Source organism: Colias eurytheme, chromosome 21 (assembly GCF_061535395.1).
Source record: "Colias eurytheme isolate Ceu_HAF_F1 chromosome 21, ilColEury1 Martin Lab GWU primary, whole genome shotgun sequence".
Lineage (NCBI taxonomy): Eukaryota > Metazoa > Arthropoda > Insecta > Lepidoptera > Pieridae > Colias > Colias eurytheme.
The window spans coordinates 9840747-9867820 of NC_143000.1; the positions used below are offsets into that span (position 1 = coordinate 9840747).

The window sequence follows — 27074 nt, forward strand, 5'->3', positions numbered from 1 at the left end:
AGTATATGACATATACTTACAACCAATCAGAATTATTATTTTTAAATGGCGGAAACTACACAGACTATAGTAAGCGTTACTTCCGTCAGAAAAAAAATCTGAGTTACTCCCTAGTCGCGCCTAAAGAAGTTTTACTTCAAAAAGACTCGATTAGTAAAGTATTTCGGTCGCTATCGTGTTAACAAGAAAAAGGATCCGCACATACAGACACACGGACGTCCAAGACAGAACTTTTTTAAACTGTTTTTTAACTAGTTTAAATAACAAAAATGACATCAAAAATATCATGAACGTTAAAAATAGTGTTTTTTCTTAATATGTGTGTGTATGTATTATCTTACAAGTGCAATGTATGATACATAAAGACATTTTAAGTTTGAAAAATCAGATGTTTTGCGCGAAGTGACAGTAGTACCCACCTCAACGCTTCGCTTATGAGGCGTGCAAAAGACGGGTTGCACTCTGGGAGTGCCGGCAGAAGTGAAAACTTGATTATTAACGTTGAGCATGTTTGATATTTTGGAATGGTATCCGTCACGCTTTTTCGATCAGGTCACGTGTCCTGACGCGAGTTTAAGATTTTATGCCCATTACAGAAAAGGTGCTCAACGCCGCTAAAGAAGTTTTCACTTCAAAAAGCAGACTTGTACCAAAATACGCTCATAAAAAGCATCGTTCTAGGCGGTTTTATATCACAATGTTATTCGTCAACGAAAATAAAACAAAATATCTAGACAGTATTTCCGAGTAACAATCTTTATTCAAGAATTCTTTTATGTTATTGTTACACATACGCCTACAGCTTCTATTTAGAAAAATGTTTGCTGAAAGAACAAAAACATTATTTCTCGTTAACAAAAAAGGACAAGAAAAGACAATTATTGTATAAAAAGTTATAATAGAAGAGAACATTTATTATGACGAAAAGGACATTTATTGAGCTACTACTGAAAATAAGCCGTCGTTCATCTTTCAGTCATGTTTGAAAAAAGTCAAAAGCTCAATATGATTTATGTAACATACTTTGCGCATCTCCCGGCGCGGCGTCAACCGGGTTGACCCGATAAATAAATGTTGCCTGTATTAATCGAAAATAATGAAAAATTTTATTGGAACAGTTTTTAAAATAAGTCGAATAGTTTTTAACTAAAAAAAAAGAAGCTGCTTTTTTAGGTTTAGATTTTGGAATGTGATATTTTGTAGTCTTTCGATAAAATCTTTTCATCTATTAATTGTAGACAACGGCAAGTCGTATCCGTAACGGAAATTAACTGGTTGGCTTCGCGCGCTTTTCCAAATTTTTCCCGCCAAAAGGGAAATGAACGTATTTGAATATCCCATTTGTAAAACGATTAATCCGTGTAGACACACTTCAGTCTTTGTTTGGATAAAATACATGCTCTATTACATATCGTGGCTTAAATTTAACATCCTTACTTAATATTATAAATCTGGAAACTGTATTGGTTTGTTTTATAATTACATCGCAATTGAGTGATTTTATGATATGATTTTTAAGACTTAAAAGAGGTACCTACTACCTAGGAGGCAGAGTAATCATAATATGTTGGTTCTCTACCGCAAAAATCTCATTTCTTTGAAAAATTATTTTATTTACACGGCCGAAGCCGCGGCCTGAAAGCTAGTATGGAATATAATACGATACTACCATATAGGTACCTAACTTGGTAAAGATATAACTTCCTAATGCCGTGTTTATTATTATTTGTTGTTGGACTCCAATTTGAGGAAACTTTAAAGCCAACACAAAGTTATTAACGTTCCAAACTATTACTTACGCATATCTATACATAATATAATAAATCTGTAGAAGGGTCAATTCTGTACTGGATCGATACCAAACCCAAATATGTGATTAAAAAAATTTTTGTCTGTCTGTCTGTATGTGAAGGCATCACGTGAAAACTAACGGTTCGATTTCGATGAAACTTGGTATAAATATACCTTATTATCCTGGGCGTAAAATAGGATTTTTATCCCGTAAAAATACGTAGGAAAAAATAAATCTTAATTTTTCTTAATTTTTCCGCGCGGACGGAGTCGCGGGCGGAAGCTAGTAATTTTAATAAAATATACCAAAGTTCTAAAACGGTATTATAATGGCTTCGGCAAAATGTTTATTTCATGGAAATACCTTTGTCCAAACGATTGTTACGCATATATTAACTTTCGTGAACTCTCGGTGAAAGATGTTTAGAATATTCCGGGAATAGGAGACTTCATGAGAAGAAATTTTTAAAATTTTATAATATACACTCTTGGCTGAGAACTACTTAGAAATACAGACGATATTTTCCAAAATGCTTTATCCATGGCTCATTTTATAGCAAAAGTTATCAAGGATAATGTATTGGAACGTTTCAATGTTTCATGTACAGAAATAACAAACAGAAAATGTATTAAGTAATGAAAATTAATTAACAATTGCAATGCAATTTAGCAAGTAAATCGATAGGCCGAAGGTCATAAGTCAAACTGCATAATATAATATAGTTAACATAAAAGCGGTTAATTTTGTAATGTCAGAGAAAATCGATCATAGATATCTATAGAGCTCCACTTATTTCTTCACGAAATCTATAAAACTCATCAGATATCACTGGAATCGATGAAAATATCGAGTTCTATCATGCGTACATTACAATTATTCCATGTAGGTAATAAGTTAGTGGACGGCTATTTCATTGTTTCTGTCGCAATATCATTCCAATAATCAATTCTACCATGCTCTATATTTTCATAAAAAGATGTCTGCAAACGACTACTATTCGCTTGTATAAAAACTATTCAAAAGTCAGAAGAACTCTGAATAGCAAAATCAAGCATAAGACAGACTGATGTTTAACCCAAATATGTTACATTGAATATAAATGCAGTGGGATTTTAAATGCTTTTAAAGAAGCATACTACAAATGTTGAGGATGCTTTGATTATAAGTATAAATATATCATGAAATAGGTCACGTTAAACTCAATGGGGCACTTTTTCATTTGTACATATTCTAAAGAAAGTTATAAATGAATACGCGTAATGAAATGTGGAACACGTATCTGCGATTTGACAATTTAGATGGAACTTTTCTGCATTGGGATTGGAGTCTGCAATTTCTCTGTGAAATTGATGGAATATTTAACTGGAAGCAGTATACGGGTAATCTACTCTCTGGTAGTATAGAATGTAGTATAGAAGTAGTAAGTAAACCCTTTGGATAATAGTTAGGTTTACAATATGTGAGCGTAGAAGTGCCTAGTGGTCCGTTTTTGGATCCTAGCAAATATGAAAACAAAAAGGAACTAAGTCGGGCAAAAAAGGCTGATCGCCTATATTTCCGTACCTAAATAAAATCGATTAGGTAGTAAACAGTACTCTGCGTCTGTCCCATACACCACGTCTTGTAACATTGCAATCAAGCAGGTTTTCAACATCATTACCTTTAATGCACCTCGACAAATTTGGGTCAGGGTAAGGTAAAATTAGCGTTGTAGTAGTAGCATAATTATTGCATTATATGTCGGTTTATAGGCACTGCTTTAAGGTCTATAATTGCAACCTATATTCACGTTATTCTGTTTCCTATAATGTAATTGTCACATATAGGTGCAAATTACTGTGTATAATTAAAATTTCTAGTTTTTTTTTGTTGAGAATAAATTCGAATGAACAACGTAGGTACTTATAACCGAAAATAAATTTAACAAAACACTAAAATAATTATACCAACTATAAAACGGCAATTCATGAAACAGGACATATTGTGTAGTAATGTACCTTACAAATTAATCGAAAGACAAAATATGTAATGATAAAATAATAATGAATTCAACTCAAAAAAAAATCCAATAACCTCATCCAATTAGCCCACAATCAGGTCGAGACATGCACACTGCACAGACACAAATTACGCCCTTATTCAGTTACAAAATTTCATAATCCATCTCTACGGTTTGCATTACAAAGCGATCCATGTCGAGCACTAGGCGCTCTCGACCCGCGATACAGTACGAATGGCCGGGCAAAGAGCTTTGTTCCTCGCCTGTGTTTCCGTTATATATGTATTTTGCCTTTGTTACTTCGCGATTATAGTGCACGGAATAAGGATTTTTCAGTTTCGCGTTTTCCATGCGTTATGAATAGCATGGGACCCACTATAGAACCTTGTGGAACTTTCGTACGTTTTCAGTATTTGCATATTTTATTTGCACGCTTGGGCGCTTTTGTACTTCATTTAATTTATAAGTAAGATATTTCAACATTGCTAAATTGTTGTTCTAAAATACTGACTCGCATGTATTGGCAGCTTCTTAAAACAGTTATCAAAGTCCACGAATTCTTCTAATGCTATAAAATTTGCAATTAGTGTTACATTTACTATTAGTAGATACTAAATATGTACCTATAGATACAAGAAACATCCGTGAACTAAATAACACTTAAAATTGACTGTATTTTCATTATTTCCAACCCTTATAAACGCTAGCAATCCTCTATTAATATTATTCTAGTATATAAGCTATCCTCTCTAATAGAATCAAAACAATAACAGACGATATCTAAGGAAATCAATGAAAACTTCAATTTCACGTTCCCGGTAAAATAGTGCAGTGTCACAGACAACAGGATATTGCACTTTAACGATAAATGAGCCAGCACTTGCTTATTGACTTGCTGTTAGAGTGAATTTTTAACATCCATACTAATATGTAGCTGAAGACTTTATTTAAGTAGGTAATATCACAGATAATATAATACTATAAGTAATATTAAGTTATTTGTAATTAAAGTCGCTTATCTCAGGAACTACTAAATAAAATTATTACTACTGGTTCTAATGGTTAGAATATTTTTATGTTAGATAGTCAATTTGTCGAGAAGGGATGCTTTAAAATCACTATACTCGATATCAGTATATTCGACAAGAAGCAGCAGAACAGAAATGAAAAATGCGTGCATGTGCTGTGTTAAAAAAATATCCCAAATTTTTAGGTCTATTATAATTTTGTCTCTTTAACCTATTTAATACATGATTTATTCAGCAGCATATTATTAAACCCAGCCACGTATTTCTCCATGATCTCGTTCGCTATAAATCTTTGAAAAATGTTGGTTTTAACATCGGAAATAAATTTTCTTTTTGCTTTAAAAAGTCTCTAATTTCTGTGAATCTAATCGCTATCCCTTCGCTTCAATGATTATTTTAACCACTATTTCTTTTTATTTAAAAGTTATTTGATTAAATAGTGAGAGAAAGTATGGAGAAAATTTAACAACGATTAAAAAATACAAATAGGTATATATTTATGAGACAAAGGGCGTTCTAAAGTATCGGCATAATTACAAAATGGATAAACTTTATGACCTTTAATATAATACAAGATACAGTTAAGGCACATTATCATTTTACCTTCATAAAAAGGCAGTGTTAAAATAAGGTTTATTAATATTTGAGTATAAAAGGCCCCTAAGCGGTTAATATTTCTGGCGTACGTTGTAGGTATTCTGTGTTTTTTTTAATAAATCTATTATTTGACGTACCTAATAGCACAAAATGGTACATAAATCATGATTACATACATGAAAAATTTCCTTCACCCGAATTTTATATAACCTAGAGTCAAAATATTCGTACGATCTATTTTTATGCAAAATTTAGTTTAAGAGGACTTCATTATTTATGGTAAAAAAACCTTAGTATGTGAAATATAAGGTAGAAGTTGGTCTGAATAATCACCAATATACAATGACGTTCAAAATACAATATATAAATAAATTATGTACAGCTCAGACAAAACATCTCATATCTCACGAAAGCGACATATAAATTTATAATATTATTATTTAGGAGGCAGTTAATATTCATAAAGGCTTAGTATAATCCCAGATCCCAAAACGGATAACATATTACGCGTAACGACTGTTTAAAATGTATGAGTTATAGATATTTGTTTTGTATATGTTACGGCTAAAGGTAGGTGAGAACATAAACTTAAGATTAGCCGGCTAAACTTAGGTTTATTTTCGACGAGGTGTTAATGTTAGTTTGTTCTATCTTTAGCCGGCTAAACTTAAGTGTAACCGCAGGCCCGTGGCTAAAAATGTCGGGGTGGGTAGATTTGGTTACTATAATACATGTAAGGAACAGGGCGAGTGTTTTCTGGCACTTCGCCGGCTGCTGCCACAGCACGCTCGCTGCGCTCGCTCGGCTCGTGCGGGTCTTAAGAGTTCTAACCTAACCTAACCTAGCCACCAGCTTTCTGCCCTGAGTCGGGGTGGGTAGATTTGGTTACTATAATACATGTAAGGAACAGGGCGAGTGTTTTCTGGCACTGTGCGGGCCCCTCAAGCCCTCCACCGGCCCGGCGCTAACCAAATCTACCCACCCCGACATTTTTAGCCACGGGCCTGCGGTTACACTTAAGTTTAGCCGGCTAAAGATAGAACAAACTAACATTAACACCTCGTCGAAAATAAACCTAAGTTTAGCCGGCTAATCTTAAGTTTATGTTCTCACCTACCTTTAGCCGTGACATATATATCTTTACTAGCTTTCCGCCCGCGGCTTCGTCCGCGTTTACAAAGAAAAACCCGCATAGTAACCGTTCCCGTGGGATTTCCGAGATAAAACCTATCCTATGTGTTAATACAAGTTACCCTCTATATGTGAGCCAAATTTCATTGTAATCGGTTCAGTAGTATTTGCGTGAAAGAGTAACAAACAAACACATAAACATACATCAATCCTCACAAACTTTGGCATAATTATATTAGTAGGATTTACTAATTAATCTGGTTATGTATAACTTGCTGGTCGCTCCAGTTCCACCCGGATCGTAATTTATTGTTTGTTTTTAAAAATTTTATCAGTTTTTCTAATCCCAGTGGAAACGAATAAAACTAACCTAAAAGAATAGAAATCCGTTTAGCCGATTTTTGGTTATAAATAGCTAAGTAAGTAATTCTTTATTCATTTTTTATAAAACTGTAAAATTGTTCCCGGTCCCAAAATTACGTAGTCCGAAATCGGAATTCAAACGAAATTATTAAAACGTTGGATGAATTATAATCAATTGTGATTCTCTCATCCATTTTACTCCGACATCTTTGATGAATTGACTTCACACTGTCGGCCATCTTGGAAATCTTTAGTCGAGTTTTGTCAATAATGGATTATTTATAGATTTTCTCAATTATGATCGATTTGAATGGAATAATCGGTTCATACAAATCTTATTAGATAAAAAAATGCCGAATGTACGGTGTGTACCTATGAATATGTATCTACTGTTTCTAAAATTCAATTCGGTTAACCATAAAAAGGTAACGCAAGCTTTGGTTCAAATATACAATGTGCAGCGATATGACATAAGTTCGGGATTTCAATTTTTTAATCAAATATCTAACATAGGTACCTTCTATGGAATTTTTCATTCAATCACTTGCCATGGCCTCAAAATTTAACACAGGTACTTATACCTGTAATTTGGTTTTTCTTATTGCACGCCTCATAAGCGAAGCGTTGAGGTGGGTACTACTGTCACTTCGCGCAAAACATCTGATTTTTCAAACTTAAAATGTCTTTATGTATCATACATTGCACTTGTAAGATAATACATACACACACATATTAAGAAAAAACACTATTTAAAACATTCATGATATTTTTGATGTCATTTTTGTTATTTAAACTAGTTAAAAAACAGTTTAAAAAAGTTCTGTCTTGGACGTCCGTGTGTCTGTATGTGCGGATCCTTTTTCTTGTTAACACGATAGCGACCGAAATACTTTACTAATCGAGTCTTTTTTTTTTTCTTACGCTTGAGTATGCTCAGGAATAGAACCCTTTCATTTTTCAGGGTCTGATTCGATGTGGTTTAATTGTTATTAAATAAACAAAAATAATAATTAATAAATATTTATTAAAAAAAAATTATGAGGCGTGCACTTTTGGATTTTCCAAATTTTTTCATTTTCTACCCATTCTTCATTCATTCATTCATTATACATAACCCAGGACACCTCTACAATTATTCTGAAAGTAAAATGCCAAATAAAGTTATTCCCAAATGGCGCAGTAACTACAAGAACTAATTTAAATGAAATTAACATAAAATCAACTATTCAAAGTGATGTAAATTGTACAGTGTACACCACTTACACGCCACTGTTAGAACACGGAATTAAACTTTCTTACAGTCCTTAAATATTTTAACCGACTTTAAATAGGGTTAATTATTCAATATGCAGGGATGTTGGTAATATTTTTGGAAATAAATAGCGTGTAGGTATAAAAAGGCTAGTATTTATAAGAAAATATTTAAAATAAGGTTGTGTTTTTGTATTTGCATCCGTGTTTCCGAAACGGATCCAATTGTGATCTTTATTATTTACCTACTGTTATTTTGATAATTTTATTACAAAACTATCGCTTTGGAACATTTTATCGTCTCTTTTGCACACAAAGATAAGTAAGAGGTGTATGTACTTATGTAAAAAATTATATTCCTACATGATAATAATTCGTAATAATTTATGAAATCAAGAAACACATGAATTCACGCATATTAAAATATGTTTCATATACTCATATCCAGTACTCATACCGAATAAAACTTACCATATCCTAACGTTAACTTACCTTAGTATTAACAAGAGTATTTAAAATTTACATCTTGAATATAATACCTAGTAATTTATACTTTAAATGTTTCACATCTAGGTACGCTGAATACTCTCAAATTGACTTAGGTAACCATTTATCAAAGTTGAACACTAACTTCGGAGCTAGCACAAAAGTTGAGCGTATAATCTATCTCGCTTGTACCTAGTCTGTAATTTCTTTTGTACATTGTGTTATTTGAATTGTATGAACGTGAGTTTTTGAATTATATAAATCATACTCTAAAATTGAATAACTGTCGCTTAATAATGAAAAAAAGATTTATTTCGCAAAACTTAATAAACAAAACAAATAGAACCATCAATGGGAATCACCTTATTTCACCATCATATAAGTAATACGTATTTTGACCTATGTTAATTTTTCAAATAAAGTTAGTACTCAGTGTTTTTGATTATCTTTCAAATAGCGTTATTTCAGTATTATTTTTTATTACGAATCAGTAAATACTCTGTTATGACAATCGGAAAATATCATTAATACCAACATTATAGTTTATAATATTGATAAAGTGCTATTATCACCAAAAAATACTCTACCAAGGGGACGGGTGGTTTTACCAATTACTTAAATAAATAAAAACCTCGCAGAATCGAACTCTACATCGACCCTTAAATTCAACCACTGGTCAGTATCGTATATCCATAAACAACGTTATTATCCCATAACAGAAACACGGCCATAAACACGTTGTTCCAAGCTCATGTGTTTGGAGCCGCGCCAGCGAAGCGTCATATGTATTAATTATTGACAAGCAATAAAGCATTAATTACGTAAGCTATGCTTGTGATTATAGATTTTGGACGTGTAGTACAGCTGTGTATGTGTTGTTTCAATTATGTTATTACTAGCTTCGCATTCACCCGCGTGGCTCCCCTCCTGTTGGTCTTAGCGTAATGATATATAGCCTATAGCCTTCCTCGATAAATGGACTATCTAACACTGAAAGAATTTTTCAAATCGGACCAGTAGTTCCTGAGATTAGAGCGTTTCAAACAAACAACAAGAGTATCGAGTGTAATGAAAATTTTATTAAAATAGGTAAACACTATGATAGTTACTGATTCCATCTTTTTTACTTTTTCGTCGAGATTATAATTGTTGCACCTATACAGGGTGTACTGTTGGTATACTAAGCTCAAAGGAGGTTATAGTTTTGCATAATATGCTGAGTACGTAAAAAATACTTATAAAATTCCAGACGCATTTTTTTTTCAAATTGATGAATTCTTAAAACTCTATGTGTACACCCATAACAAGCAACACGCCCAACTTTGATTATGTTTTCATAGACAAAATGCTCACATTAGAGAAGCGGTATATGCCGGCTGCGCGAAGCTAGAGAAGAAAACATGGATTTTCAGGAAAAATTTAGCAAAAATTTTTTAACGTAATTTTGTTGTTTAAGTATTTTTTACGTGATCAGTGTATGCTAAACTACAAGTCCCTTCGCGCTTAGTATACCAATAGTGGGATACCCTGTATAGATAGAGGTACATACCTAAATTAATTTATTTCGACATGTCACTCAAAACTACAGAAACCAATGTTCATTGTTCATATTCAAAATATAAGGGTGATTTATAAATCATATTCTATATCTATATGTATTAATATCAAGGATATGGGTATAATCCATGATCAAAGAATTTCAGTACATATTATATTATATAAATATGTGCGTGGATAGTTTGAAATGTAATATGTTCACATTATAAAGGTCAAAGGCCCGGTCCCTCGTCCCTTGGGCCGGAAATACGGCTGATATTTTTAGATGTCGGGTCTGAAAATGGGATTATTACTGATGATATATAGCCTTCCTCGATAAATGGGCTACCTAACACCGAAAGAATTTTTCAAATCGGACCATTAGTTCCCGATATTCAAACAAACAAACAAACTCTTCAGCTTTATAATATTATAATAGTATAGATTTCTGACTGGGGTTTTCCTATTATTAGGTGAAAACAACTAAAAACTATTGAAAGAAACTGATTCCGGTTTCACAGTTCATGTACCAAATACCTTATTGCCGGCAAAAACACTTTCAAACTTTGCATAGCAATATACCAATTTTCAAAGTAACCACGAAAATACATAATATTACTTTTAGGTATCAGTAATTCTTTTGAAAAAACTCAGAACTTTCTCTTTGAAGGGGAAGAAACGAAAGAAAACTCATATTAAAAATAAACAACCCGATGTTTGTAAAGTTACATAAAATAAATATAAACCGACATCATATTTTGTATAGCTAACTTCTTCTTTTAGTATATGGCACTTTTTATAACTTCTGTCTCTTAAATTTATGGATATCACTAAATGTTGATGTTAAAAAATTACAACATTTTTGTAAGTTAGCTATCCACCAGCAGTTTCTTACGTTTTGTCTATAAACTACCATTTTATTTACCAAAACCTTCCTCGAGATCGCACTATCCGTTGATGAAAATTGAATGAAAATCGGTGTAGTAGTTTTTGAGCTTATCGAGAGAGACAGACGCGGCTATGGATTTTGTTTTATAACATTACCTTCCTGCTAACATAATATGTTTATCTTTTCGACCGTCTTTAAAAAAAATCTAGTGATTACAATTTACAATATTTATTACAAACTCAGAGAGAAAGGGTATTAAAAAAGACGGGTTGCACTCCGGGAGTGCCCGCAGAAGTGAAAACTTGAATATTAACGTTAAGCATGTTTGATATTTCGGAATGGTATCCGTCACGCTTTTCGATCAGGTCACGTGTCCTGACGCGAGTTTAAGATTTTATACCCATTACAGAAAAAGTGCTCAACGCCGCTAAAGAAGTTTTCACTTCAAAAAGATTCTACTTATAACAAGTTTAATTTTAAGTATCTAAAACTACAATCTAAAGCTGTTTATAACGCTTTATGACCTCATTCAAAAACTTACATAGACTACACAAGTACACAGTTATACCCGAACTAAATAAAAAAGACTGTCAATCTCAAAACGCCAACAAAAATCAACCAAAACGATTTTTATTCACGCGTTCCATTTAACGACATTCCAGCTCAATTTCAAGCTATCAAATATTCATACACACCTAACACATGCAAATATGCTTATCGACGTATGTAAAATATGCATTAGAGCGGCAGACAATTTGCATTTTTACCGCGCCGCGATACCTTGGGGATGAAATTAGGGCTGCGTTGAAATTTATTACCTATCTGTGCTTGATTTTTACTGTGTATCGATGTAGAATATTTGCGTGTACCTACATACTAGGTATGTTTACCTATCTGTGGTTGTTTTTTTACTGTGTATCGACAGCCCTTACTTTACCTGTTAGGTTAGGTTAGGTTAGGTTAGGTGTATTTGAATTTTTCATAGCCCGAAATTGATAAGTATTCTTCTATTGTTGGAATTATTAGCGTCTATGTACTTCGTCAAACATCCTGTTTGATGTAAAAAAAAAATGGAGAAAAACTATGTTTATTAGTAACGATTACAAAAACGTATAATGGTTAAATGAAATATACGTATAAGAGTCCATAAAATGTTTTATTACAGAATACATGTAATTACTTCATTGAAAACGTCGATTCTGGGTTCGATTTTCCGTAGAGGCATATAAAAAAATATGTTAAATACATCTGTGTCGATAGTCGGGCCATCGCGCCATAATATTTTTTGGAGGTATTAATATAAGGCTTTTTATTTGGAGACCTATTTTTACATCTAGTTACTAGTAGGTTAATTTTGAACAAGCAACGAGCTGTAAGAACGCTCCTTTTTTAGTTCTGTTTTTAATAAAATATTTTAATTATAATGTTATATTTTAATTAACCTCGACCTTACCTGAAACCTAAGCCTGAAACTAAATTGTTAGAAATGGTCACATTTCTAAAATGTTAGAAATGTATTTAGTTCCAGGTAAGTATATATGTATTATTAATTATTAACAAAATGGGAAGTATATATTAAAATTGTAAAACGTTGTGAATATACATTTTTCCTTTAAAATATAAACGTAAGCGCGTCCCTGGCTCCAACACGAAAGAAATACGTATGAAAAATATAATAATAATAATAATAAGGGCGTAGGGATGTGACGACCCCATCGCCCACGGTTGGAATATCTATTGTCTACGTGACAATAGATATTCCACCCGTGCAATCAGTCAACCCGCAGGACACCTTGTGGCGGGGTGTCGGGGAGTAGCGACCCCGCGGGAACCGAGTGCTCCCGGGGGAGGCCTCTGTCTTCATCTACGGCTCGCCTTCACCGGCCGGTCGGAGTGAAGCCTGACGAGGACAGGACCCCCACCTCTGGCTTGCCTTAACCGGCCGGCCAGAGTGGAGTCGCGAGAGCTTTTAGCTCGAAGGGTGGATGCGAAGCGTAAGTGGCGAGTGGGCACGTGATGCTGGACCCTCAGGGAGCGCGTGATCGTAGTTTAAAGTCCAGGGACGCCTCTCCACCCTTAGCTGCTCGCAATATGTTGCCCCCTTGTCGCACTATTGCAGCGACTTATTTCGGGGGCCCATACAGTGAGAGGGCGAGTCACCACCTGCCAACATATTTTTACTTTCTTTAAGTAGAAAGGCAGGTGCCATAGTTTCCCATAGTCCTCAGTACCAGTCCATTTAGCATCCCAATCCATAGCCCAATCATTAAATTTCCATACCCTGCAATAGTCCTACATCGGCCGCGGACTGCCCAGGGCTGTATCTCTATAGTGCAGTCATGGGCAGGCTGCGGCTGGTGTCCCACAACACATTAAAATTCTCGAAAGGGCCTCTGCGTGTTGGATCCGTGTCCCCACGTAAGCCTTCCAAAGATCCGGGTACTGTCCTTCTGGTGGTACCCGAGTATTATGGAAATGAGAAACATAATAATAAAATGGTCTTTATTTGTTTCTCACAACATTAGAAAGGTTACAAAAACTTATTAATACTACACAATGTACAGTAGAAGATAACGTTGTGAGAAACTGGTGCCTGAAATAGACTACATAGAAGTCTGAGGTACAGGTCACCAGCCCCTCTCGCGGATATCATACGAGAATACACAAGTTTACGTACCTACAAAATGCATAAAGTTTTACAAATTTTATAAGAAGACAACTTTACCTTAAAAACACTTATACAAAAAAGTAAAGAGAAAATATATATATATATATATATATATATATATATATAGATATATAGAATATATAGATATATATATAGATATATAGATATATATATAGATATATAGAATATATAGAAATATTCAGCATATATATATATATATATATATATATATATATATATGCTGAATATTTCTACTTTGTAACCATTTAGCATACCTTCAAGTTAGGTACCTATTTTTATTATTCTATAGCGCCGGCTGCACGCACGAAAAAACATGACTCATGCGGCGTTACCTCGCTCTGAGGCGTTCCATGTAAGGCTTGAAGTGCAAGCGTGAGCGCGGAACGAGCGACAAAGAAGCACAATCGGACGTTGTCACGTTCAACTATCGTCAGTAAACTTTACAGACAACCAATTATTTTTATTATCACGTACATAAATTTATTTTTAATTAAATGTTTTGAAGCAATACATATTGTAAATAATTATAATTGAATAAACGACATAGGTAATAGGGCGCCTGTAACCGAACGGTTGTTAACAGCTATAAGTTAAATTTGATATTTTTGGTTTTATGGCATTCAAATGCTTTATAAATATAAATTTATAAAGCGCGGTGTGTCCCTTAGACACATAAAAACTGAAACAATTAGACACATAAAAACTGAAACAATTGAATAAATTCGATCGCTCTGTCTCTTTTTTAGACATGTTCATGTACATGAAAAGAGATGTCAGATGACTTTTATTTGCAGCAAAGTTTATAGTTTTTATTGCTTAGCTTCCTTTACTATATTTTTTTATAATCTGTGTACACAATTTTGCTTTCTGTATAATAACTAAAACATTTCATTATCTGTGGTCTTCTTCTTCTAATAATTGCGACGTAGTTAATTGTGCAGCAGAAAATCTCGTATTTCTTAATTCTAAAAAGTCCAATAATCCATACTTAATATTATAAATTCGAAAGTAACTCTGTCTGTCTGTCTGTTACTCAATCACGCCTTAACTACTGAACCAATTTGCATAAAATTTGGTATAGAGATATTTTGATACCCGAGAAAGGACATAGGCTACTTTTTACCCCGGGAAATAGGATAGGTTTTATCCCGGAAATCCCACGGGAACGGGAACTATGCGGGTTTTTCTTGCGGGTGGAAAGCTAGTAGTAGTGTACAAATAAATGAAAAAAACGCCGCGGTCCACCCGCCCGTGCACTAAGGCCGGTGTCTAACAGGGCGTTGCTAATTTTCCGTCTGGTGCACTAATTGAAGAGCGTGGCAGCGCTCGCCCGTGAAACGCTCTAGGCTCTATCGCGCCTCGATGGTTTTATATTAATTATTTTTAATCTATCTCCTTAATAACCAGGAAAATATTATCGCTTATCAATATAATGAGGGACTAAACATTTGGTGCCTAATTGTTCAATGTTCGTGGGTGATTTGGAAAATGAATTAGAATTCGTAATTCGTTACTAATAACAGATTATTATATGATAATAAATTATTAATTTACTATACGAAAGTTTGAAGCGAATTATTTTTTTCCTTTCGTAAACATTAAAAAGAGAATACGCTGTAATACTCTAGAATTTTCTAATTAAAAAAGAATCTGGTTGAATCTGTTGTGTGTGGTTGTGATACCTAAATCTATTTGTACGAATTATTATCCCCAAATTCAGTTGCTTGTTATGGGTTTACAACATAGAGTTTTAAGAATTTATCTATTTGAAAAAAAAATGCGTCTGGAATTTTATAAGTATTTTTTACGTACTCAGCGTATGCAAAACTATAACCTCCATTGAGCTTAGTATACAAACAGTGGGATACCCTGTATAGTATCTTTGAATCTTGCCAAAGAAGTTTCACTTCTGTCACGTGTGCTCGGCACACACGCTTTTTTTTATTAAATAAACAAAATACCTCAAATTCGTATGACACATATTTTACATACAAATGTTTCATCCACGATTAAATATACTTTTGACAATCATAAGTACCAGGATGACAACGCGAGATGGAAGTTCATTCATCTCGCACCACATGAAGCGGGATCTTTGTAACATATAAATTGTCTTGTTCTCGTGTCGCGCTTGTGGCTATGATATGAGCGGTTTTGGTATCTTCATGTTTATGCTGTGTTTACTTTGGTAAAGATTTTGTACATATTATTTTCTATTTCTTATGTGTGTGCAATAAAATGTAAAAAAATGTGTGCCTGTACTAGTGTACACACGTAAGAAGTGAAACTTATTTATGACCTTATTTACGTCACGTCATATCATACGTCAAATCACGCGTAGTAGGGATTAGAAAAAGATGGCGCGTAACGGAAAAATGTCACGCGTAACGAAAAAATGTTACACAAAAAATTTTTCCAACCCCGATAAAGAAGTTTCACTTCAAAAAGTATTTAACTTGAAATATACTTGCATGTGAGTTATTTTATTGTCATCATAGTTAAAAAAAATTTGGAAAATCCAAAAGTGCACGCCTCATAATTTATTTTTAATAAAAATATTTATTAATTATTATTTTTGTTTATTTAATAACAATTAAACCACATCGAATCAGACCCTGAAAAATGAAAGGGTTCTATTCCTGAGCATACTCAAGCGTAAGAGAAAAAAAAAGACTCGATTAGTAAAGTATTTCGGTCGCTATCGTGTTAACAAGAAAAAGGATCCGCACATACAGACACACGGACGTCCAAGACAGAACTTTTTTAAACTGTTTTTTAACTAGTTTAAATAACAAAAATGACATCAAAAATATCATGAACGTTAAAAATAGTGTTTTTTCTTAATATGTGTGTGTATGTATTATCTTACAAGTGCAATGTAGGATACATAAAGACATTTTAAGTTTGAAAAATCAGATGTTTTGCGCGAAGTGACAGTAGTACCCACCTCAACGCTTCGCTTATGAGGCGTGCAATATTATCACTAACGTATCAAAATATTACAATATTATTATATATATGTACTAAAATCATGAAATAACTTATTTCATGACACCTACACCTACTTAGGTGTTGCCAAAATTTTCATGTAAATTAATCTTTAACTTGAAAAACTCTAGCCTCTAAAATATAGAAACCTAATACGATTCAATGGCCCTTTTTTTGCAAAACCTTATAAAATAAAATAAAAGTGTGTGCGTGTAACCTTTACGCGCGATTGAAGTAAAACGCACATGTCAATATAACCTTGTTATTGAATATTATAAAATGTCGCAATTGTCAGAAAATTTATTTTTAATTTACTTATTTTAAAAGTAATAAATAAACAAGTATTTAGAGATTTTCAAAAAATTTTGCAATTTAAAATAATGTTTTTAAAACTGTTGAATTTTTCATTCACTTTGCTATTCACAATTGATCCGTTTGAAAATTTGAAAATAAATAATCCTAATTGATTATGATATTTGCCACTAGCTGGCGTATAAGTCAAGAAGCGTGTAGTATATGACATATACTTACAACCAATCAGAATTATTATTTTTAAATGGCGGAAACTACACAGCGTTACTTCCGTCAGAAAAAAAATCTGAGTTACTCCCTAGTCGCGCCTAAAGAAGTTTTACTTCAAAAAGACGTGTGGCACTCTGGGACTGCCGCGGTAAAGCTATTGCATGCTATGCCTTCAAGCCACACCTCCGTGCCCGTCGGAGTGGGGAGCGTGAGGTTTTTTCGTTACGGAATTTCTGGATTCGGTCCCCGCGCTCAAGGCCCGCGATAGAAGCTATGCAAATGCAATAGCTTAAAATTTAGTTACATCGCTAACATTTTAATTATAAAGCTCATTACCACACGCAAAAGCAATCTACCACAATCTACCTTTTCATACTTACGATAACATACAAAATCAAGAAAATAAAATAAGAATTCAAAACGCCCGCTTCATAGCGTCACTTAAGACAAAAGACACTCATTTAAAGATATTCACCTACACTGGAAGTGAACAGCAACCGTCTCAAACGTCACATATCATACAAACGACACCTTCAATCTGATATCGGGAGATATTTATCGAAATTTCTGACGTTTTTAGCTTTTTCTCGCGAAGAATCGAGTTACTTTCTTGCAGGTGTGCTTTATGTAATGTATGTTTTCGTATACAGTTGTTTTTCCTGGTTTTGCTCGATTAAATTGCGTTTTGTTTGACTCTGTATAATTTAGAAGCTAGAAAATATTTCTTTTAAGTCGTATGACTAGTTTTTTTAACAAACAAACGATAAATTTAATCTCTCCTCGTATTATTTAAAAAATGGTTATACTTTTAACTAATAGCGAAACAGTAACAAATATAAATTACGAAGTTTATAATATTCCTACAATATGGTAACCTATTTTGTTCCTTGCAGGTAACTATGCTGTCGCACACACTACCACCGCTGTGCGCGCTCTTGGTGGTAGCTTCCACGGCCATCGCGCAGACTGGTATGTGGACTGTATAACATTATTATTTAATAACACTAGCTACCCCTTTTCCGTGCTTTCTCTCTATAAGAACCTTCCTTGTGCCTTAACTTAAAAAAAAAGACGGTTTGCACTCCGGGAGTGCCGGCAGAAGTGAACACTTGAGCATGTTTGATATCCATCCGTCTTACGCTTTTTCGATCAGGTCACGTGTCCTGACGTGAGTTTAAGATTTTATACCCAACGCCGCTACAGAAGTTTTCACTTCAAAAACGTTAAAAAAAATTATCCGAATTGGTAGAGAGTAATTCGAGTTTTACGATTAGCCTCACATTTGCTGATCATTTTTATTTCCTAGATTACTATAAATTATCTGTAAATTACCAGTTAAATTATCTAACCTCATAACCTATACACCTTTTTACTTATAGGTACTATCATCGGGATAAATAAAACAATGAATAACTCGTGTTTAAAATCCGTCTTTAATTTCTTCATATTTCTTCGCTTAAATCTAACACAAATAACATAATAAGTACTTTTATGTTCTCTTAACAGAAACCGAAGCGCCGACAACAAGAGCAGCGAGCAGCACGCCAGCCAGCACGGTCCTCTGGGAGACAGAACCTCTGAACGAAGGCCAGGCGATCCAGAAAGCGCTGCAGTATCTGCTGAATCATCGCCAGTTGGATTGGGGCTGGGGGAACGATACTCATCATGTTATGTTGACGTTGCAGGTAGGTTACGATAATAATGATGTTTATGTTACCTGAAACAGGCTTAGAGCATTAAACCAACCAGGTGTTGCCAGAGTTGCTTTGCAGGTGAGGTGTAGTTCCGTTTTATGTTATAGCAGCAACTGAGCCAGGGGTATGCCTGATGGTATTTGATAAACGATTACCGCCACCCATGAACGTTTACATAAGTAGATATTACGTAATTTTGGTAGATTTTTTGTAGGTACAATGAATACGAAAGTGCATAGAGATAATTATCTACAGATCTGTAGAGACAGGCAATAACCACATAATTATAATATTTTGATAAGTACTTCATATTGCAAAGATGCTTTTTCATGCATAGGTTATAATATGTGATAAATCTGTGTATTTTTTGCTGAAATATTTTTCTTTACATATTGCAGATTTCAATTAAAAGTATATCATACAAAAACTCTTGTTATTTTATACACAAAAATAAATACCATAGTGAACAAAAGTTTGCTTGAAATTGCTGTGTGACTTTTTTTAACAAACAATAAAATATACAAAGCTTATTTTTTTAGGACCCGCCCGATTTCATATTTGAGAAAGGTCGACCTTTCAGTATTGCAAATATTAAACGAAACTTTTATTAAAATCGTAAATATTTTTTGCGTCCTCATGCTTGGCCATTATGTAAATATTGTGTCTGTATTTTAATTAACTACGGTACGTGTTTAGTAACAGACGTTTTGAATTAATTTAATTACTGAAGTTGTCATAAAATGGGCATGATCGAAAAACCAGGGGAGCCAGAGGAATGATAGCAAATGAAGCTTGTTTACTCGCAGTTTAATGTAAAAAATTAATTATCTGCTATAAATTAATATCTTCAATAATTACGATGATTACGAGATAAACTGTGTTTTTTTATGTTATTGCGTCGCGAAAAAATGTTAATCTTACTAACATTTTAACATGCTATACTAATATTTTAAAGAGGAAAGGTTTGTATGTATGTATGTATGTATGGTTTTCACGCATAAACTACTGGACCGATTTTGATGAAATTTGGCACAAATAATCTTTAGACCCTGAGAAAGAACATAGGCTATCTTTTATTGGGAAATATTTACCACGGGCGAAGCCGGGGCGGACCGAAATATTATTACTAGAATATTATAAAAGCGAAAGTTTGTATGTTTGTTACTCCTTCAGGCAAAAACTGCAGAACCGATTTTCATGAATTATGGCGCACACATAGAGGGTAACTTGAATTAACATAGGACAGTTTTATATCCCGATAATACCACGGGAACGAGAAATATGCGGGTTTTCCCTTGACTAAGCTAGTAAAATATAATATGATTTCCCTTTCAGTTGGCAAACAACACTGGCAAAGAAATCGAGCAGCAAAGCCTAGAAATGCAGCTATCTGCTAAACAGATGGAGATAGAAATACTGCTCATGATGTCCAAGTAAGTACAATACCATAATGAAGAGAACAAATAATAATGCTGCGAAGATCTTTCATTCATAGAAAAGACTCAGAGAATAATATATTTCTAAGATTCTATAATCTATTATGCATTCATAAAGAATTCTTTGAATGAAGAGGAATTATAGAATAAATATTAAATTTTAGATTTCAAATTCAATTTCTAATTAGACAAATGATTTTACAAATAGGATTAAAGTTTTTTTCTTGTAGTTTTTATTGCAGATATAAATGCATTATGATTTATGCCATCTTGTAAATGAGTAAAAAACCACATTCTTAAGCGTTTTATTATTGAAAGTTCTTTTTATAACTAACACTTAACACATAATAATATTAAACTACGATTACCATGTCAACATCAATAAACAACTTCGCAACACAATATCAGCGCTGAGAAGGAATTTAACCAAAACCGCGGCAAATAGCTGTTCCAACCCGTTAACTACATTACTGCTCAAATTATATTCCACTAACTACACGCCCTGGCTTCGTTTGAATAAACAATGTCATTTACGTGAATTAAGCTTTAGTTTATACGTTTGTTTGTTGCTATGTTATGCATTAAATATCTACTAAATAGTGAATGGATTGTAATGAAAATTTGGCATAGACATAAAAATCTAGAACCCACTATTTTTAGTAAATATTATTTCGATGAAAACGTAACAGAAATCATGTCGTTAAAATAAATAAATATTGATCTTTTAATTTCACAAAGCGGATCCTAAGATAGAAAAACTGTTTTTCATGAGCCTGTGTTTTAAAAATATTGCTCTAATTGCAGCAATTGTCGCTGTATCTTTCTTAATTTTTTTCAACAAAATAATTGATGGACGGAATCTGACGGTGTTCTATATTTAAATGACTTTTAAAGTTCTACTGCACTTATCGTAATGAAACATACCATTCAATAGACCTACATTGTTATTCGCACAGAATTGACAACATTTCATTTTTTATAAGGCCATGAAAGAAAAAAACCATTTCTTTATTTTGCTCTTGCGATTACAGAAAAAAAATTATTTCATTTTTTAATCGCATATTTTAAGAGAAATTAAATATAAACGATAAATGTGATGATGACGTCATACATACGGAGGAATAAAAATGCGTCTTAGCCTAATTTAAAAAAAGCTAAAAAAAAAAACTATCACTGACATTTACAGGGTATAATAAATAATAAATAAATAAATAAAGCCTTTATTAACAATCTAAATGTTACATTTCTTCTTAAAAACTACTTAAGTACTATTGAACATGTTAGTTTATGAAAGCAACATCATATTAAAATATTATTGTTTGTATTTGACACCGGTTTTTGATTGTCTTGCTCTTTGGCATAGGCCTCCCCAAGAATTCTCCACATCGATCTATTTCTTGCTATCCTCGTCCAGCATGGTCCTGCCACCTCCTTTATATCATCTTCCCATCTTCGATATTGCCTTCCTTTACTTCTTTTATTGTATCTAGGGCACCATTCCGTCACCTCCCTCGTCCATTTTTCTATCTTACTTCTTGTTAAATGTCCTGCCCATTTCCATTTCAGCTGTTTGATTCGGTACTTTATATCAATAACTTTAGTTTGATTCCTTATTGTTTTTAGCCTAATTTTGTCTTTTAGTTTTACATTTAGTATGCTTCTTTCCATTCGGTGTTGGCAAGTCTCTAGGGATTTTATGTTCTTCTTCGTACAGCTCCATGTCTGACAACCATAGGTCATGCTTGGTAGTATGCATGTATTAAATATCTTCTTCTTGCCTTCAATTGGAATATCTGCGTTTTTCATTATGTCTCTTAGAGCCCAGTATCTCTTCCATCCCAGGGTTATTCTATTTTGCACTTCTTTTGTTGTGATGTCAGTTGGAGAAATTATTTGGCCCAAGTATGTGTATTCGTCGACATATTCCAGTTCAACAGCACTGTCAGATTTAATTGGAGTTTTTATATAATTAGTCATTAATTTTGTTTTACTGGTATTAATTGATAATCCTACCTTTTCGCTTTCGCGTATCAGTTGCTCAATCATAACCTGGAGAGTGTTTGAATCTTCACATATTAAAATGAGGTCATCTGCGAATCTGAGATGATTTAATAATACTCCATTTACATTTATACCATATTCCTTCCATTGAAGCTGTCGAAATATATGTTCCAAGGTTGCCAAGAACAGTTTGGGTGATAAGGGATCTCCCTGTCTAACTCCTTTATTAATGGGAAAACATTCTCCTGTTTTTTCTGTACGTATTTTAGCTTGCATATTTGTATATATTTTCCTTATTATGTTGATGTATTTACTATGAACCTGTTGTGCGGTGAGCGCTTCCCATATTTTATCATGCTTCAGTGAATCAAATGCTTTATTGTAATCTATAAATGCTAAGTAAAAGTGTATTCCATATTCGTTGCATTTCTGGATAATTTGTTTGATGGTGTGGATGTGGTCGATGGTTGAGAAGCCACTACGGAACCCTGCCTGTTCTTTGGGTTGATTTTCTTCGATGGTCTTCGTTATCCGGTCGAGTATAATCTTGGAGAAAATTTTGTATACGTTCGACATTAACGAAATTGGTCTATAGTTCGAAATATCATCTGTTCTCCCTTTTTTGTGTAGTAAAATTATTGTAGATATGCTCCATTGACGAGGTATATATTCGGTTCTTAAAATGTCATTAAAAAGATTTGTCAGTGTGTCCAAGATGGTCTCAGATATTCCTATTAAAAGTTCATTAGAGATGTTATCCTCGCCTGATGCCTTTCCTCTTTTCTGTGATTTAATCGCTTTAATAACTTCATCTTTTAATATATACGGAACTGGATCATCTAGTGTGCTTAGCCTAATTGTTTCACGATTGGTAATGAATGTGCTTTGTTTGTCATGATAAAGATCGCGGTAAAACTCGGTTGCTGTATTTAGAATTTCGTATCTTTTCGATTTATGTTTTTTAGTTTTGTGATGTGTTACGTACGTAATCCAGTTTGAATGTTCTTGGAGTTCCTTCCATGCATTCTTGATTCCTCCTAATTTTGCTATATGGTGTTGTATTAAATTAGTTTTTTGTGTTTTTCTGTATTTTCTTATTTCATTGTATATTTGTTTACTTATTTTAGTTATGTTTTGTTTATTAGTCTTCTTGTTTTTGAATAAAAATGCTCTCTGTTTAATTAATTTTCTTGCTTCAGATCCTATTCTGTCTTTATGTGGCTTGTCTTTTTCTAGTATCTTATTAATTTCTTTAATTTCTTCTTCTAAGGCATCATATTTTTCTTGAATTGTTTTTAGTGTAGTTATTGGTAATAGTTTAGTTTTTAGGGATTCTAGGACATAGCTGGGCAATGGAAGTGTGATAGGATGTTTTGTATTTTGTATATGTTTTCTAGAATTTTTTGGTGCATTTAGGTGTAGTTGTCCGCGGAGTAACCTGTGGTCAGTAAAGAAGTTAAAGTTGTTTAGAACTTCGACGTTTAAGAAAAGCTTCGGCTTGTTTGTTGTTATAAAATCTATCTCGTTTTTTATTTGCCCGTTAGGAGACTCCCATGTCCATTTTCTTTCCTGTTTTCTTTTATAAAAAGTATTCATAATATGTAAGTTATTTTCTAAAGCGTAGTTTATGAATCTTTGTCCATTGTCGTTACGATTACCGGTTGCGTAAGGTCCAATAATTTTATTTTCGTGTTTTCTTCGTTGGCCAATTTGACTATTAAAATCTCCCATCACGATGATGCTTTTATTTAGAGTCTCCATTGTCTCATTTAGGGTTTCGTAAAAACTATTTTTAGTTTCCTTCTTTGCTACCTCAGTAGGAGCATATACTTGGACAATCGATGTCGGGTGTTTGTGACCGGGAAGTAAAATGTTTAAGACAGCTATCCGATCTGAAACTCCTTTAAATTCTATAATATTATTTTTCAGATATTTTTTGACTAAGAATCCTACGCCGTATATTCCTGTTATTTCATTTTTGTAATACATTATGAATTCTTTATGCTCTTCAATATTTTCATTCGATCTGCGTACATCACTTACACCAAGAATATCCCAATTAATGTTACTTAACGCTTGTTCTAATTCTATTAAACATTCATTCGACTTGAGTGATCTCGTATTTAATGTTGCTATGTGGAGTCTCATTTTCTTTCGTTCTGTATTATTTTTCGTTACGTTTACAGGGTATGGCAAGTGTCAAATTTCATATTAATGTCATTTTTGTGAATTATTCATGTAAACAAACTTTTAAATCGTGTTATTGTGTTTTGGTTTTCTAATTTAATCTCATGAGCGTGATGTTTGTTTGATTGGAGTTGGACCAATTCATTTATATTATAGTGCCTATAGTGTTCATTATTTTCTTGAAATAAAAGACTGTGTTTACTTACTAAAAGTTGTATTTATTTAACACTTTCCAACGTTTTTGGGATAGTATAATTTTGTTTCCCAGAAATTTTCAGTACCCCTTAACAAATCCTGCATAAAGTCATCATCATCAGTACTTGTGAATAAGTTTCTTTTGTTTAAAATTTGGATCAGCAAATAATAAATAACAATATTTACAAAGCTTGACGAATCAAAGTGACAAATGTGCCAAAATGTCAACTGCCAAGATTTTTTTTTAATTTAAACTAGGTATGTGGCAAAGGAAAAAATGTATTCCTCCGTATGTATGACGTCATTTGGCGCTTACGACATTTTAGAATGAGATGATTTTAAAACTCAAAAAGATGAATGAAAACTTCCATTTTTAGAAAAAGCAAAAAATACGTGTATCATAATTTTTGATCTAGTTTTCATTACAATAAAAAAATAAGTAGCTTAAAATTTTGAAATGTTGTCAATTGCAGATATTTGAAATAAGGTGATACTTAAGTTGTAGCATTAAAAGATCTATAAAAAGACGGCACCCGGCATATTAATACTCTTATTTTGAAACAAAACATAAAAACAATATAACCTTCTTTTGTTTTGGGACCAAGCTCGGAAGGAGAGGAGTCGGAAATTGGTAATTAATCGAGTAACGACGCAAGTGATAAGCTAGTATGTTATACTGTTGAATATTAAAATAATCTTCCCAAATTAAATAATATTCCAATTTACGTAGTCATGCAATAATCTTACTTCAGGCAAAATTAATGTACCGTTACTAATGAAAGATTATGAAAATGCTCCGAGGATTTTTTAAATTTGTTTAATCTTGGCGGATCTCATCAGAGCGCCTCTTTGGTACAGTGGTAAGGACAGATAGTTTTGCGTCTGTCTTTGGTAGAAACATTATCGAAAACTGTGTTGATACATTCATGTTATGATTAATGAAATCTATTCTCGTCGTATCTATCGTTCTCGCCGGAACGTCTTACGTGCCACACGTCAAATGTGTTCTCCTTATTAAAAACTTCGCATAAACAATTGCAGAACTCAATAATTTTAATTAAAGTTGTGTTCACTGTTTTTTCCTAATAATCAAGTGATTTTGAATAAAAAAGAAGCCGATATACTTCGTTTTTGCACGTCGTAAGTGAATAACACTCGCGTTGAGTCTACAGTGTGACGCATTCGTACGTATCTTGAGAAGACAGTATATGTAAAATATCCAGATAAAACATGCAACGTTCGCCAGTGACCGGCCAATCGATGTTTTCTTCACAACCTAACCTAAGTGCAAACTCTGAAATGAATGAAATGAATATAATAAAAAATGTGAACATTAGAAAGCGAAGAAACCCAGATACCGATGCAGTATCAGATCTGAAAGATTCACTACTTCTCGCGTTTAAAGACATGCTTAACGTAGAGGTCACGGAGATGAAGCAACAAAATCTACAAATTTTAGCCTCCAATGCAGAAATTTTGCAATTACTTCAAACGAATTCTGCAGAAATCAAAATTGCGAACGAAAAAATTGAGAGCCTGGAGACTAAGTATGTCACTGCCTTAAAACGTATAGCGGAGCTTGAAGTGCAAGTAAATGAGACTCAGCAACACCGCCTCGAAAACACAGTTGAATTAAGAAACATACCCAAACGTACAAACGAAGATGTACATCAGATATGTGAAACTCTTTTTACAAAAATGAATATTCCGCTGAATGACACTTCTACTATCTACAGGAAGGGTAAACACAATAATTCTCCGATTGTTATTGAATTTTCTAATATAAAATATAAGGATAACCTCCTAAACGCAGTCAAAAAATTCTATAAAAATGATAAGAACAATAAACTGACCGCCGAACAAGTTGGTTTCAAAGGAAACACAGATTTGATTTATATTTCTGAGGCCCTCACTCCAACAAACAAAAAAATTCTCGCATCAGCACGTGAATTAGTCAAATCAGGACAGTATAAATACTGCTGGGTTTCTCGGGGTAAAGTCCTCATTCGTAAAGAAGAGGGTGTGTCTGCCATACTATTAAAATCGATTGATCAAATAACTGAGTTGCATACATCCTGACTGGAAGATGGACAGTGCAAACCATTTAAATACATCGTAACTATATTTTTTATTTTTTTGCTAGAAGTTAAGTTTACTTTTTGTTTTTTTCAAATCAAGGTCGCCATTAGCATAAAAGTGTACAGGAATAACACGAAACAATATACTATTAACCCATATTACGAGTACTTCCTTTTTATGTTTATAATCCTATATATTATACTATTCTATT

The 27074-nt window shown here is 33.3% G+C and overlaps 1 protein-coding gene across 1 annotated transcript in view; it reads left to right on the forward strand.

Annotated features, from left to right (window-relative positions):
- The window catches only part of LOC149899371 (uncharacterized protein CG3556), a 91375-nt gene that overhangs the window by 49654 nt on the left and 14647 nt on the right, over positions 1-27074 (forward strand). Inside the window, exons 3-5 of the mRNA XM_090114541.1 lie at positions 18165-18240; positions 18778-18956; positions 20301-20398. Coding sequence (XP_089970667.1) covers positions 18171-18240; positions 18778-18956; positions 20301-20398 — 347 coding nt within the window. The 5' untranslated portion in view covers positions 18165-18170. The remainder of the gene's footprint in view (positions 1-18164; positions 18241-18777; positions 18957-20300; positions 20399-27074) is intronic.